This window comes from Colossoma macropomum, unplaced genomic scaffold, assembly GCF_904425465.1.
Source record: "Colossoma macropomum unplaced genomic scaffold, Colossoma_macropomum, whole genome shotgun sequence".
NCBI classification, from domain to species: domain Eukaryota; kingdom Metazoa; phylum Chordata; class Actinopteri; order Characiformes; family Serrasalmidae; genus Colossoma; species Colossoma macropomum.
In genome coordinates this window covers 1578534-1594961 of record NW_023495515.1, presented here as the reverse complement: position 1 = coordinate 1594961, position 16428 = coordinate 1578534, and the positions used below count along the sequence as shown (strand labels likewise).

Below are 16428 nucleotides of genomic sequence, written 5' to 3'. Positions count from 1 at the left end.
AATGTTCTTTTCAGTGGAATTTGTCAAAATAAATAAGCAATTTTGCATCCGAAACTTTGCGTTAAGCTCAATTTTGGTGAATTTTGACACACAAATTTGCATCTTCAACCAAAAGCGCTACTGTTTTGCCTGCATTCATGGCACTGGTTGTCATGGCAAAAACAATGCCGGTCTGATGCTGGTTTAGTTGGTCACCTAGCATGATCATGATAACATCTCCAAAATGTTAACTTTACAGGAGTAGGAAAAAACATACTCTACTCTCAGTGTAAGTCAGTGGAACCAGAATTTTGTGCAAGTAATTTTGGGCCATTTCTTTTAGTCCATTCATCATGGTGTTTACACACAACGTAAAAAAAGTTCAAATTATGTCAAAAAAGCGAAAAATAACAAAGAAAGGCATGAGGTTTTGTTCCGACAGCAGCGATATGTTAGTTTTGCAGTGTCTTGCTAGGTTAACAGTGTTTAAAGCATTTGCTTACAGCTTTCTTTGCACAATAATGGGAGAAAACATGATGTGGTCAGTCAGGAGAGTTATCATCTTTACTTTTGTGTCTTGTTCTATTTGTGAGCCAGTTAGCCAGCTTTTTAGCTTGTTGGCTAATCATATTTAGCTCAAAGCCCCCCCCCTGCTGCTGACCACCCCATCTAAACGTTTTACTTTCACAACATTTTATTCTCCCGTTACTGTTAGTGAGTTAGCTAGCTTGGTAACTGCACCAACGTGAAGGACTTTTCTTTTCTCAGCGGTCTTCCGGTCATGTCTTGGTCAGGCTCTTTCTCAAGGCGATGCAAACTGCAGATATCTAGCGCGACTGTGGCTTTAGAGAAAGAAGGTCAAATGCTCCGGAGTCCACTATTGGCTACTTAAGCTAACCTGTTAGCTTACTTTGAATATTAGCTTACATTAGCTAAGTGAGGGAGCTAACAGGCACTCACAACACAACATATATAAGCGACAGGTTTAGGTTTGGTAAAGAAATGACTGCCTAAAACGACAAAAGAAAAATAGTGAAGGAATGCAGTAGCTGTTTAGCTAAGCTTAGTTAGCTAGGCAGCTAAACAAGCTAAGTTGGAGGTTCGGTTGTGAAGTGTTTGGTTTTTTAAGTATTGTTTTCATGTTTTTTTTGTGTTTTTCATTGTGTTTTCATGTTTTTTTTACTCTGTTATGTATTATTAAACATGAAAACTGTTAAGTTAAACACTTTATCAGAAATAACTTCAAGTAAATGATCCTTTTTTTTTAGCATCTACTGCTAACAGGGGAATTTGTATTCCAGCACTGTAATGAAAGCAGCATGTTGAGGCGAAGAAGATGACATTCACTGAAAACTGAACTGAGACTGACAGGGAAAAACCGCCAGGCATCTTAATGACGTGCCTCGTTCTGTTGCTGTGTTCGAGCAGATGTTAGCTTCTCGGTGAGCGCTTATTAGCTAAGTGAAAAGGAGCAGAATGGAGAAACAGACATGTGCGTGGCCTTTTACTTGTCCGAGAGTTGTGAGGTGGTTTGCATTCTCAGGCGAATCTGGACTTGTTTTCGAAACGTTATGGTCAATAACGCACGCAAAAACACGTTTTTCATTAGTGCTAAGACGAGGTGAAGACTGGGAGTCCATCATTCTCCCTCTTTTGCCGTCATTCATTCATCTGGCAGCAATTACATCAGTCAGACACGCATATTTGAGTGCCTATATGAGGCCTAATCATAGGTTTTCAGCTCGCTGCGTCTTTGTTCTCCGAGCGTGTTTTGCTAGCTTCCTGGCGGCTTTTTTTAAATTCCTGCATCCATATTTAGATCTCATCGCGTAGAACTTGTTTACCGGTCTTGTGTTTAGCCATGTTTCTGGATGTTTTCGAAGGCTCGCCTTGGGTTAATGAAGTCCTTGATGTGGCTCTGTGATATTATAAGGCACTTTTGAGGGCTCCAAATGCTAAAATGCTAGTCACACACCCATTTATCCCTTTGCTTTTCGTTCATCCCTCTCTCTTTCTCTCAGCCTCGCCCTCCAAATCGGCTTACGCCAAGTCAGATCTTTGCTTTTCACCTGAGAGAAGCTCATTTCGAGTGGAGTAATTAATCAGTTAGCTTGCTTGCTAGCGATAGATAGCTGTGAACGATTGCCATGGCCTGAGTGCATTGTTCTAGAGGTCCCATTGGGCTCAGCTGCTCCCAGGCATCATTAATCAAACCGAAGTGATCTCACATTGAATCTCCGCTTCCCTTTAATCTGTGTTTTAGTGTTGTTGTCTGTGTTCTTTAGTTGCGTACATAGGTACTGTTGATTTATATTGATAGACATGCAAAGAAGCCTTATTACTCCTTCCCTGTCCACGATACACTATGTGGACACCTGACCATCTCACTTATGAGTTTGGTGGGCATCCCATTCCAAAACAGTGGGCATTAATATGGAGTTGCCCCCATTTGTGGCTATAACAGCCTCCACTCTTCTAGAATGGCTTTCCAAAAGAGTCATGTCCATTCAGTCAAAAGAGCATTTGTGAGGTCAGGCACTGATGTTGGACGAGAAGGCCTGGCACACAATCAACGTTCCAGTTCATCCCAGATGTGTTCAGTGGGGTTGAGGTCAGGGCTCTGTGCAGACCACTGGAGTTCCTCCACACCAAACTCGTCAAGCCATGTCTTTATGGATCTCGCTTTGTGCACAGGGACTCAGTCATGCTGGAACAGGAAAGGGTCTTCACCAAACTGTCGCCACAAAGTTGGAAGCATATAATTGTCTAACATGTCTTTGTATGCTGTAACATTAACATCACCCTTCACTGGAACTAAGGCTAATTATCCCTCCTCCACCAAACTTTACTGTTGCTAGGTAGCGTCCTCCTGGAATCTGCCAAACCCAGATTCGTCCATTAAACTGCCAGATAGGGAAGCGTTATTCATCAGAGAACGTTTCCACTGCTCCAGAGTCCAGTGGTGGCGTGCTTTACACCACTCCAGCCGACACCTGGCATTGCACATAGTGATCTTGGGCTTGTGTACAGCTACTCAGCCATGGTAACCCATGCTGATGTTGCTTCCAGAGGCAGTTTGGATTTGATTTGTACCTTTTTAGACTGATATAAATGATGTAAAATGACTTTGTTCAGATCTTCAGTATGAATGGGCGGAGCTAAACTACTGTTGAATGAGTGGATATGTAAGTATATATTGTGGTTTTCCTGCATCACAAAAACAGTTCATTTAAAATAGGCTATTTTCGAAGCTTAGTTTTCGTGTATGGACTATATGAACTGGTTTGTTTGAAACTTAAACAGAGGTTGCATACTACATGAAACAGTGAGTGTGTTTACATGCACTCAGTCTGATCATAATCAGATTTTTGCAGTTATGATTATTCAAATTATCATGTAAATACCATACTCCGATCTAGAAATCCGATTAAGAAATCTGATGAAGAGAGCTGGATTTTAGCTCAGTAATCAGATTTCTCAGTGCCTGTGAACTCTTACTCTGATTTCTTTCGCATTTCCCAGTCTGCACATGTGCGAAAACAGACGGGAAATAAGCGAGCAGTGTTGCGGCGAGATGCAGCAAAACACTTTTGGAGCAACGCTGAAACCAAATACATGCTTGGCGAAATAAAGAACTTAAATATTTTTAATTTTTCCAGATGATGTATGTTCATATTTTCTGGTAAAGTGCCGCCATGTTAAAAAAAAAAAAGTCACGGCATGAAGTTTGAGATTTCCAGTACTTTTACGTCACGTCTTCCTCTGTGAGTTTCCCCATTATCTGATTACTCCAGTGCATGTAAACGCGTTGATTGGATTACTGACAAAATCGGATTTTCTGAAGTTGTCGGATTATTAAGTGCATATAAACGCACTCACTGATATGGGCCCTTTAAAATTAAGCAGAATTAATTCAGATGCTTTTGTTCTGTGTTCAGTCCATTAAGCTCTTGGTGTTTGTAGTACTGTGTTGGTGTGATTCAGAACTCGGTGTGGTCAGTATTGTCAGAGTTCTGGTGTTGAGACAGGCCTGGTCAGGTGTGAGACATCCCCAAAAACCACAACTAAGGTTCCCTCAGCAAATACAGAGCTTTTCTTTGTCCGACACTGAACTCGGCAGGACACTGAACTCTTTCACCCACGTTTACAGGGAGGACGCAGGACTCGGCGCTCGCCTGGGTCTCCCTGATTAATCCTGTTGTGCCAACAGGCTGAGTGAGCAGTGGCAGCAGGTCTTTCAGAAAGGGTTTCTGCTCTGTGTGTGTGGGTGTGTATGTGTGTGTGTGGGTGGGTGTGTGTGTGTGTGTGTGGGTGTGGGTGTGAGTGTGTATGGGTGTGTGTGTGTATGGGTATGTGAGTGTGTGTGTGTGTGTGTGTGTGTGTGTGTGTGTGTGTGTGTGTGTGTGTGTGGACTAATATCATAATTGTACTCTGACCTTTGCTCTCTTGGCTGTGCTTTAGATCATTAAGGCTAGAAAAACACCAACTCACCCAGTCAGCACATCACATCTCTCTCTCTCTCTCTCTCTGTCTCTCTCTCTCTCTCTCTCTCTCTCTCTCTCTCTCTCTGTCTCTGTCTCTCTCTCTCTCTCTCTCTCTCTGTCTCTCTCTCTGTCTATCTCTCTCTCTCTCTCTCTCTCTCTCTCTCTCTCTCTTTATTCTCTCCCTTTCTCTTTCATTTTCTCTCTCCCTCTCTTTTTCTATATTTATATATTTTCTCTGCTCTGTCTATATTTTTCTCTATTCTTTTTCTCTTTTTTCTGTTTTCTATCTGTTTTTCTGTTTTTGTTTCTCTCACTTTTTTCTTTTTTTTTCTCTTTTTCTCCATTCTCTTTTGGTATGTTTCCGCTCTCTCTCTCTCCCCCTCTCTCTTTCTTTATTCTTTCTCACCCTCTCTCTTTTTCTTTATTCTCTATTTATGTGTATGTTTTCTCTGCTCTCTCTCTTTTTGTCTATTCTCTTTCTCTCTTGCTTCTGTTTTCTATCTTTTTTTCTGTTTCTGCCTCTTTCTCTCTTTGTCATTTGTTTCTCTGACTTTTTTCTATTTTCTGTTTTGTGTGTGTGTGTGTGTGTATTTTTCTCTCTCTACCTCTCTCTCTGTACCCTTTTCTCTCTCTCTTTAATCTTTCTCTCTCTCTCTCTCTCTCTCTCTCTCTCTCTCTCTCTCTCTCTCTCTGTTTTTGTAACCTGATCATCATGTAGATAAATGGTTATTGCCTGAAGGAAGTGGGAGTCTTCTGTGGACTTTTCCGCTGTGTGTCTGTGTGTGTGTCTGTGTGTGTCTGTGTGTGTGTCTGTGTGTGTGTCTGTGTGTGTGTGTCTGTGTGTGTGTCTGTGTGTGTCTGTGTGTGTGTCTGTGTGTGTGTGTGTGTGTGTGTGTGTGTATGTGTGCATATATGCACTAAATGTCCATAAATACGAAGTGCCCCAGTTTAAGATGATAAACACTGATATACTTCCTGATTTAAACCCTGGACAGTTATATACTGTAAATATCTATCTGTGTGTTTTTCAGTTTTCAGATCCCTAAAACAGTTTTATGATGTTAATGATGTGTGAGATTAAAACAGGTAATAGAAAATAGTCATTATGTGTACTAAACTCAGTCAGAATAGTCTATCGGTCATAAATATCCCGCAGTCGGTCATCCTGTGGTCAGAAACACTACATGCATCTCAAAGCGTATATATCCCTGTGTGACTTTCAACCTGTTTTATTCTGCTTGAGTGAAAAGAACATATTTGTGTGTGTGTGTTTGTGTGTGTGTGTGTGTGTGTGTGTGTGTTTGTGTGTTTGTGTGTGTGTGTGTGTGTGTGTGTGTGTGTGGTGGTTTTGTTTGTTTGTTTTTTTTTTTTAAGGTCTATGTAGAGTAACTGTGTTGGCAACGCTAACGTTACTAACAAACACTAGAACTTAATAGTCACCCAAATACAAATACACACTCAAAATGCATTCAGCTCTTCATTAAGATCTGTCTGTCTGTCTATCTATCTATCTGTCTGTCTGTCTATCTCTCTATATGTCTATCTGTCTCTCCCTCTTTCTCTTTTCCCTTCTCTCTCTCTCTCTCTCTCTCTCTCTCTCTCTCTCTCTCTCTCTCTCTCTCTCTCTCTCTCCTTCTTTCATACTTTCCTTTCTCTGTTTTAGGGCCTGTTAGCATTTCAGCTCAGTCTGAGTTTTAATGTAATGTCTCTCTCTCTCTCTCTCTCCCTCTCTCTTTGTGTACAGATGTATGGCCGCTACACTCAGGAGCTGGGTGTTTATGCGAAGGAAGAAGCGGCGCGGCTGAGGGAGGAGGCGGCGTTCAGGCGGCTGGTGACGGAGCGGAGTCGGTCGCTCGACCTGCTCGAGTACGACAAGAGCCGCTGCGCAAAGTGCAGAAGTGAGTCCTTCAAGCTGGAGTCAGAGTCTCAGTGAGGCATTCAGTGTAGCATTCGATCAGCACGAGACCTCGTACGACTGCCGGGAAGCTCCCGCGAGGCCCGCACATCATATTTTACTGATATACGGCTCAAGAAAAGTGGCAGAAATTTTTTGCACACAATTCAGAGATGAAGAAGCCGCTGGCCATTCATAGTGAGGCCGTCCACTAAATTGTCAACATTTCTGCATAATTAAATGGTGTGAAATGCTCCATTCTAGAAAAACTTGAACAGAACTGTTCACAGTGGTGGTGATAGGAACCAGACGTCCACCTCTAAAAGCTCCCTCACAGAAGGTTATTACATAAAATTGTTATGAATACACTGCCTGATGTCATTTTACACTAGTCATTTTACAGAGATATCATTTTACAGTAGTTTGTAGAAAAAACTTTGGACATTTAGAGTAAAATAGTCCCCAAAGAAAACATAAGTTTTGGATCCACTGGTCATTCTGGAGAGCAAATAAAATGGATGTATTTGTGTTGTAGACATGGTGACCCCTGGTTCCCATCACCACCACTATAAACTGTCACATCCAGCCACTCTGAATGACTTTGTTTACATCTCAGTCATTGAATATGCAGTTATTCCATCCCCTTTAAAGTCTGAGGGAGTGTAAATTATTACAAATATTAGCATTGTGCTAAAGCTGAGTGCTGTATTAAATAGACTTGCATTGAACATTGAAAGAAAAAAATACATAATACTATAGAATGTGTATTATATATAATAAAGTAATATATAGACAGACTGTCTGGGTGTGGCCTAATATTCTAATGAACATGTAATTGACAGCCTGCTATATCACGGAAGCAGAACTAAACACAACAGCTTTTACTTGGTTGTTAGCTTTCTCTCAGTAAGTTTCTCCGACCTGAACAGAGAGAAAGAGACTGACGGGTCCATGAATAGTTGGTTACCCGTTCGAGTTGCCAGTATTCGAATACTAAAATCACTACTTGGGTATGGATATAAATAAAAACGCTAATATTCAGTGAAATATTATAATTTTGCTTTTATTTTACGAGTGTGTTATTGTTACCTACCCATGTAGCTCGGCTGTTTCAAGCACGAAGATTAGGACCAGCCATTTTACATCGAAGGAGGGGAATGTTGGCAAAATATGTCAGCTATGTTTTAACCATTGGAAAGATACAACACATACTTCCCACTAGTATGTTGTGCGTCCACAAGAGCGAGATCGGTTTAGGTTCCTTGGGGGCTTTTCTAACAGGACTTTCATGGGGAATGTGAACATGTATGTCCCATGAAAATACCCTGTAGGGGCTGAAAGTTTGAATGACGCAAAACCTGGACATTAGCTGTAAACATATGCCGGGAAAATACTGGGGAAGGGCTTTGACATTATCTGAAAATGGACAGAAGTATGTTGCATAGCTAAAAACAGTAGTAGCAGCCATCTTGAGGGATTTTGTCTGTACTATAAGTTTTTATGGAAAACAGTATGTAACAGTGTCAGAAACCAGGTCAAGCAAGTGCAGGATGCTAATTAGGACAGTGCTAGCTGTTAGACTGTAATTGCCACTATTACTTGTTAGCTACATTAGCCTTATAGCTCCAGTGCAAAACTAAAGAAGCATACTTTAGACACTAAATGTCTTTGCTGATGAACATTCGGCAGTGGTGAGCTGTGACGATTAGGGCTAGGCCTTCAGTTTGAGCCATAAATGTCAGAACTGGGTCAAAACATGAGGAAAAACAACAATAATGCTAACTTCTGCTAGCATCTCTATGGAATTTTAGTAGTTTGTTAGCACTAAGCTGATTCCTCAGTGACTCTCTTCAGTAGAAAGACCTGCTGTTTTCAGTATCTAGAACGTTCAGAAGGCCTAGAATAATGTTTTTCTCACAGAGTTAGCATGATTGGTTGATTCTTCCGTCACATGGTGTTTATGCCCGATGGTTAAGGTAATGTGTTAGGCCTTCTTTTCAGCTCCTGAAGTCCTAACCAATAGGAGAGCTCCCTTAGTTATATCTACCAAGATACCACAGAGAAAACTACTCCTGATTGGCCAGAGTGTTTTAAGTAATGAGCCTGTTTATTTATATCTAGAACAATGTACTGTAATACTTGTAGAGTTCATTGATTCTATTGATAAAAATGAACTTAAAATTGCAGACAGATTTTTTTTTTTTAGTTCTCATAAATTATTAGGCCATCACTGAAGGCTTAGAAGGATCTGAAGGCTCTGACGTTTAGATTTAAGGGGGGGATTTTTTGCCAAAGTATTTCCTTAATTACTTTGTCTACTTTTGCATGGGACAGTTTGAGTCATAGGGGTCATTTTTACTAATTTAGTAGCTTCCAGTTCCACTTAATGTAGTTCATTTTTCAGCTACTCTTCAGTCACAGCAGTTCAGAAAGCTTAAAAACAGTCAGATCCTCTGATAGGTTAACCAAAAGGAAGGGAGTAGGGGAAGTGAGTAGGGATTTATGATTCTTTGAATTGGAAAGGAGGCCTCAGTTTGAACGACGGGCCTGAAAAGCCACATCATGCCAAGACAAATTCCTGTATAACCTCTCTGTAACTTCTCCCATCGCTGTCAAGGCCGTTTTGTTTGCCCATAGGCTACATTTAAACTGTGCTGATTTAATGCCAGACCATGTGTATATACAGAGGTATGCAAAAGTTTGACATGTTTTGTTGACATTTTTAAGCTGAAATAAGCTCACGGAACACATTTTACTTGCACAGTCACTGTTTAGTTGCTAAATTTTGAAATTGTGCACTAAAATATACATACAAATATGTAATTTGACAAGAGGTGTTCAACCTTTTGCACACAAATATATGACTGTTCTGGTCACATATACACAGGGCATCTGATTAAGGCCAGTTCTGTCCAAACGTAGCTTGTTTGCTTGGATAGTTACAGTATTAGTACATTATGTATTGAAATATATATAGTACTGTTATATATAGTACTGGGAATACTATTGTTTGCTATTAGAGTGCTTTGTATTTATGTATATTAAAATTGGCTTATATTTATTTAAAATGAACTTCAAAGGAACAGCTTTTATACGGTTCAATAACTTTTACACATACTGTACTTTTATACATGTAACTACTACTGTATTACATATGTTGTAGCAGTGCTATTATTATTATTATAGCACTGTTATAATTACTGCAACAGTACCTTTTATGGTACATCATTATAGCTGAATTATTACATGTAAAGCTTAACTACTACGTTTTAAAGAGAAACGATATTAATGTAGCACCTCTGACTGAGCACTTCAGCAGTAGAGCAGTGGCTAGGGCCTTTGCAGGACCACCACAGGACCACCACTGAAAGAGAAATATTAAAGAAATGTGAAAAAAGAGTGACGTATCGTGAGCGGTGAAGTTTCATTTTCAAGTATTTGAATTTATTTCGTCTTAATGTTTCTGAATTATCTTTGAGATAATTGAGAGCTAAATGACCATTGCAAGTGGTAATCATCGGGGTCCAAGCACTATGTGGAATTACAAATGATTTTTGCGTGTTTCGAGAAATGTGCTTAAAACCAGCAACCAGTGAGATAAGTTTACTTAATAAAATGACCTAAAACAAGTAAAAAAATGTCTAAAAATAAGCCAGATTATCTTATAATAAGCGCACAACCATCTCAAAATGGGAAATATTAGAAGGATCGACTAGATTTAAGACCATTTCACTTGACAAAACACCATTTTTTGCAGTGTCCAGTCCAGTTATCATATTTGAAGTTTAATATACCAAAAAATCTTAAAACAATTCTACATAACCATTTTCCAACCTCTCTTTAACCCTTTAGTATTAAACAGGCTGTTTTGTTACTGTGCCTTTAAAACTTTATGTAAATGAGCTCTGTTCTGATTGGTCACCCTGTATTGTGCCTCATTCAAAAAGCAATCCAGGTTGAAATGCTTTTATAACTTCAGAGCGGTTGGGTGGAGCTAAACTGCTGCAGGCTGAACAGGTATTTGGGGATATAAGCAAATGTGGCGGTTTGTGTGACATGACAAATTCAATAAACCTGAATAAAACCTGAATTAAAAAACAAAAGTGAGAAAATTCATTTGCTATGAAATTGGCCCTTTAACAAAACAGTGCAATATTTGAATATGCCTTGTATTTGCAGGGTTGTTAAGCTCTAAATTGAACTATAGTGCTCCAAAATATGAAATGAGCTTTAATTTAGATGTTATTCAGTCATTAATGCAAATACATCTGCCTGTATGAACTGCCTGGTTCACTATAGTGTCCCACAGCTATGTTTTATAAGTGCATTGCCCCCTCTTCTGGTCAGAAAGTGTATTTTAGAAGACCTCGTACCCAAGAGTGATGCAGATTTGAATGTGCAAGTCAGTATTTTACTCTTTAAATTACTATTTTTTTTAATAAACATAAATCTAATAGATTCAGATCTAAATGAAATGTTAGCCTGCTAATGATGCCTCAAGTGCACTTTCTTTCACTCTTTTCTCTATTCCTGTCTTTCTCTTTATATATTTCTATATGTTGCATTAATTTGAGCTTGTTACCGCTCATTATTGATTTTATCATCACCAAGAAATCCCTGCAAATCTGTAGGATCCACAAATTACCAAAAGGGGGCAGTATTGTGCTTTAGTGAAGGAGTGGAGAGACAGATGAAGGTGTGTGTGTCATGGGTTCAGGGTTAAAAATCTCAGCTGCTGGAGTGTGAGCAATAAAGATCAGTCATAAATTATTGCAAATATATTATTCTTCACATGAGGCCAGTTAGTGTCCATAGGAGTGTGTTCAGTGTTGTGCTAAAGTCAGAGACCACCCCTCATTTATTTAATTTCCAGTCAAAATGTCTCACAGAACAGAAAATGTAGCTTCGATAACTAAATTTAATATCAGTTTGTTCACTATTTATTATCCAATTTTATTACAGCTTCCATTCTTTTTCAGGAGACTCGCTTTAAGTTTTTCGGGATGCATTTGTACTTGTAGTTTGTCCACTTATTTGGTGTGCACCAGAGTTCGGATGCGACTCAAAGGGTCTCAGTCCACTTATTTGGTGTGCACCAGAGTTCGGATGGGACTCTAGGGGTCTCAGTCCACTTATTTGGTGTGCACCAGAGTTCGGATGGGACTCAAAGGGGTCTCGGTCCACTTATTTGGTGTGCACCAGAGTTCGGATGGGACTCAAAGGGGTCTCAGTCCACTTATTTGGTGTGCACCAGAGTTCAGATGGGACTCAAAGGGGTCACAGTCCACTTATTTGGTGTGCACCAGAGTTTGGATGGGACTCAAGGGGTCTCGGTCTACTTATATGGTGTGCACCACAGTTCGGATGGGACTCAAAGGGTTTCGGTCCACTCATGTGGTGTGCACCACAGTTCGGATGGCACTCAAAGGGTCTCGGTCCACTCATGTGGTGTGCACCCCAGTTCGGATGGGACTCAAGGGGTCTCGGTCCACTTATTTGTTGTATTTATTGTTGGAGACAACATTCTCACTCACTCTTACCAACCGCTCTAATAGAGCAATCGCACCAGGGTTGGTTTTAATTGAACCCAACCTGCCAAGTCAAGGAAGTTTTTTCCACGTCTCCAAAGTTCAGTATTAGAAGTTGGTTGCATTTTCTGCTTCTCACAATCCAAATAATCCCAGTTACACATTCCTGACCTGATTCTGGGTGGTCAGTCCATTGCTCAGCTTCTTTGTTTGATGTGTCCGTCTCCTTTTCTCAGCGAGGTTCTTCTTGACAGCTACACATCCTTTCAGACCCACAGCACTGAGTCGTCTTCTCACAGTGGAAGGATGGACAGAAACACCTGTGGATGTTTTCAGATCTGAAGCAGCTTGATTTTCTCCTCTCTCTCAAAGATGAAAGCTTTAAGTGCTGTTTATCTGATGGGGGTGATTGGATGGTCTATCAGGTCTTCCGGGTGGTTGTTAGTAGCCCTGTTGTCTTGAACTCCAGTTCTGGAGACTTCTGTTTTTCCACTTATTTTCCATTGGCTTATTGGTGGCTTTGACTAGAACTTAAAATGAAAGGTGGTTTCTGACTTTTGCACTGTTCTGTAGATGGGTGTGTGTTTGTATGTGTTACAGCTTCTGTTAAAAGTTCCACTGAGAGATACACCATAAAAATGTAGGGTTATAAGAGACGCACACACTTTCACTGTAACAGGTGTGAGGTTAGCAGGAGCTGTGTGTGCTGCCACAGGTCACCATGGTTACAGGTTGTTGAGCACAGAGCACTTCTCCTCCTACTCCTCCTCCCTCTCTCTCTTTTTCTATCCTCTGTCCCTCTTTCCTAGCTGCCTGCTGCCTCTCTTTTTTCTCCACAGTGCAGTAGATCAGCAGAACATGCTTGATGGAGAACACTGAGGGCCAGATGAGCACAGGCGCAGCACAAAATGTGCCTTCTATGCCACAGTGCACATGAAATTGAATGTTTGGCTGGCTTTACATGGTGAAACATTCGTGCAACGTTGGTTGCTTGAAACTTACATGAAACTAAATTGCACACTGTTAAGAAAAAAGCAGCTGAACTACCTCCAACTGTTGTGACCTGAGTTTCAAGTGTGTGTACACACACACATATATATATATATACGTATATATACACAATATATTAAATTGCACTTGAGTTGCAACTCACGTGCAACTTACTCGAAACTCAATTGCAATGGTTGCAGGCAGCTCAGCTGCTTTTTTTTCCCAACAGTTTCATGAGTCAGCCAATCAAAATGCCAGTTAGCACATCACATGATCATGTAAAACAATATATATGTAAAACATTATACTAGATTGCACTTGAGTTGCATAATGTAATGCATCCTGCAACTCACTTGAAACTCAGTTGCAACAGTTGCAGGCAGCTCAGCTGCTTTTTTCTTAACAGTTTTATGAAGCGGCCAATCAAAACAACTTCAGGTCAGTCCATCTTAAAAGAGCTTTAACCCAGAGAAGTTGGCGGTGTTTCTGGATGTTATTGGTATTTGGCTTCCACTTTGCATAGTAGAATCTTTACTTGCATTGGTAGATGCAGCAGTGGACTGTGTTTACTGACAAGGGTTTTCTGAAGAATTCCCAGCCCCATGTGGTGATATTCATTATCGAAGCATGTTGGTTTATACAGGTCGGATGTCACAGGCATTCAATCTTGGTTTTCAGCATTGCCCTTACACACAGATCATCCCTGTTGAGGAACAGTTGATGCATTTCTTGGCAAAGTGTCAAGCTTCAACTCCAGGAGCATCCAGGAATGGCCTTTCCTGGATGCTCCTTTTATACCCAAGCATGTTTGCACCACATGCCTTTCAGCATTCCTAGTCTTATATTGCCCCATTCGAACTTGTTTGAAATCGAGCGCATATTTACACAAAATAATGAAGTTTAGAGAGTAAAACATTAAATATCTTGTCTTGTCATTTAAATAAAGGTCAAAGTAAATTTCCTAATCACTGCTTTCTGTTTCTAATTGCAGTTTACCTCATGTCCCAACTTTTTTGGAATTGGGTTTGAATGTAATTCTTGTTGGTGTTGCTAACACTTACACCTCCTTAGGCGTCAGTGTGGGTGCTTAGTAGCTAAAAAGCTCAATGCTAAAGCTAGTTTGTCTGGTGGGATCCAGTTTGATTCAGCAATGCATGAGGTTTGTTTTTCTTTATTCACAGCGTCAATTTAATATCAAGTAAGATACTTATTTAAGGATACAGAAGGAAGCATTGAAAGACTGAAATTTATTTATCTTATTAACGAAAGTTGCATGAAAGAAACAAAGAAAGAAAGAAACCAGATCTGCTACAGCAGAGTCTGAGCACCATTTTAGCCACCTTCATCTTCACGCTTCCTCTTCCTCTCTTGCGTGGTGGATGTACAGGTTAGTTGTCATGGCAGCAGTGCTTATCTAAACAGATGACGCTGTGACTCAAGCTGCTGATGTCATCTGACTACTGTAGCCTGACTTCATCAGCAGGACCATTCTGGGCTCAATTTCACTTCTAATGCAACCTCTCTCTCTCTCTCTCTCTCTCTCTCTCTCTCTTTTAGTAGGCACTACTATACTACTACAGTGTGTTCACCAATATGGGCCATTCTACCAAATTAGATCAAACTGCAGTAAAATTAAATTAAACTAAATTAAATGAAATTAATAACTAAAAATGAAGTGTTTAGATTTTAGATATTTACAAGGAGTGTGTTATGATCTATTTAAACCCAAGGCATTAATAGAGACAGTAATAAGCTAAATATATACAAAAATCATTATTTATTGTGTATTTTCTATTGGGGTTGTCCCAAACTCTTACCCCAAGTTTACACTTGTGAAAATAATACTTACATTTTTTTGTATTTTTTCAATGTTTTTTCTTTTGAAAATGAAGTTGATTTTAAAATTATCATGTAAAGTTTTTAAATTAAAAATTAATTTTTCAAAAAATGCTGTCCCTCATTTTCATGTCACTTCAGAAATGCAGAGTTTTGGGCTGTGGGTGGAGACTTATTTTAGCCACGCCCCTGTATTTTAGAGCAGGAAGTAAGACTGCATCCCTGTCCCTCATGGCCACATGGTGAGCAGTTAGATCAAATCGTTTTGAAGTAAATGTGTCCCAAATTCTGAAAATCAGCGTGGAACGTTAATAATTGTCACTACTGAAACACAGATTTTTAGTCTGTAGCCAGAGCCTTGTTTTAACCATGCCCCTACATTTTAGAGCAGGAAGTGAGGCTGCATCCCTGTCCCTCATGGCCACATGGAGAGCAGTTAGATCCAACTGTTTTAAAGTCTGAAAATCAGTGTGGAACATTAATAATTGTCAGTATTGAAACACATTTTTTGCAATTATGTCAAACTTTTTTGGGTTTTATTGAAAACTATGTTGATGTGTGTTCAAAGCTGTGATGGCTAGTCATGTACTGGCTAGCGGTTTTGAGTTCTGCTCAAGATGAGCTAATACTGCCACTACCGAAACATTTGGTAAAGTTTTGGTTGTGTTATGCTTGTTTTGGAAAGTTCAATCATTTATTTTAATTAAACAAGCATAATTAAGGTACAGGGTCAGTCACATCAAAAGAATTTCAGTCTAAAGTCCAAGTCAGAAGGTCCAAAATGAATAGAATAACAAGCTGCACGCCGAGTACTGAGCAAACACACTGAGAAACTGGGCTACACCAGCTCGGCTAAACGCACTGTGCACTGAAATATACAAGCAGCCAGCTTGAGTTTGTTCATTAGCATGTCAGCGTACAGTATGATATGATATCAGCTGGTGTCAGAGGTTGATATGGGTGCGTTTTTATGAGTAAATGAGCACAGTATTGATAAGTATTGCTATCGATGCATCCCCATCGGTAATAGTAGATAGCAGTATTAGTAGGTTAATGTGGTAATAAGTTGTACTAACTTATAAATGACATGCTAGTTTTCTAGTTTACTAGTTCATAATAAGTTAATAATTGTAGTGGTAACTAGTCGCATCATTTTTTGTTTAGTGCAACTTGTACGATTATTTTACCATTCTCTTTCTTTCTATTACCAACTTTTTACTGCAAGTTACTTTATACCAACCTCTTACTGTTACTATTACTTATCACCAACTTGTTACAGTTATTACAGTTAAAGTTACTTATTACTAACTTGTTACTGTTAGATACTTATTACCAACTTGTTAATGTTACAATTACTTATTACCAACTTGTTACTGTTACAGTTACTTATTACCAACTTGTTACTGTTAGTTACTTTATACCAACCTCTTACTGTTACTACTACTTATTACCAACTTGTCACTGTTACAATTACTTATTACCAGCTTGCTACTGTTACAGTAACCTAATACCAACTTGTTACTGTTAGTTACTTATTAACAATTTGTTAATTTTACAATTACTTATTACCAACTTGTGAATGTTACAATTACTTATTACTAACTTGTAACTGTCAGTTACTTATTAACAACTTGTTACTGTTACAATTATTTATTAGCAACTTATTACAGTTACAATTACTTATTACCAACTTATTACAGTTAGTTACTTATTACCA

At 39.4% G+C, this 16428-nt stretch overlaps 1 protein-coding gene across 1 annotated transcript in view; it reads left to right on the top strand.

Annotated features, from left to right (window-relative positions):
- clcn2c (chloride channel 2c) overlaps nt 1-16428 on the top strand; it is a 158002-nt gene that overhangs the window by 47744 nt on the left and 93830 nt on the right. Inside the window, exon 2 of the mRNA XM_036562790.1 lies at nt 6208-6361. Within this exon, the coding sequence (XP_036418683.1) occupies nt 6208-6361 (154 nt within the window). The remainder of the gene's footprint in view (nt 1-6207; nt 6362-16428) is intronic.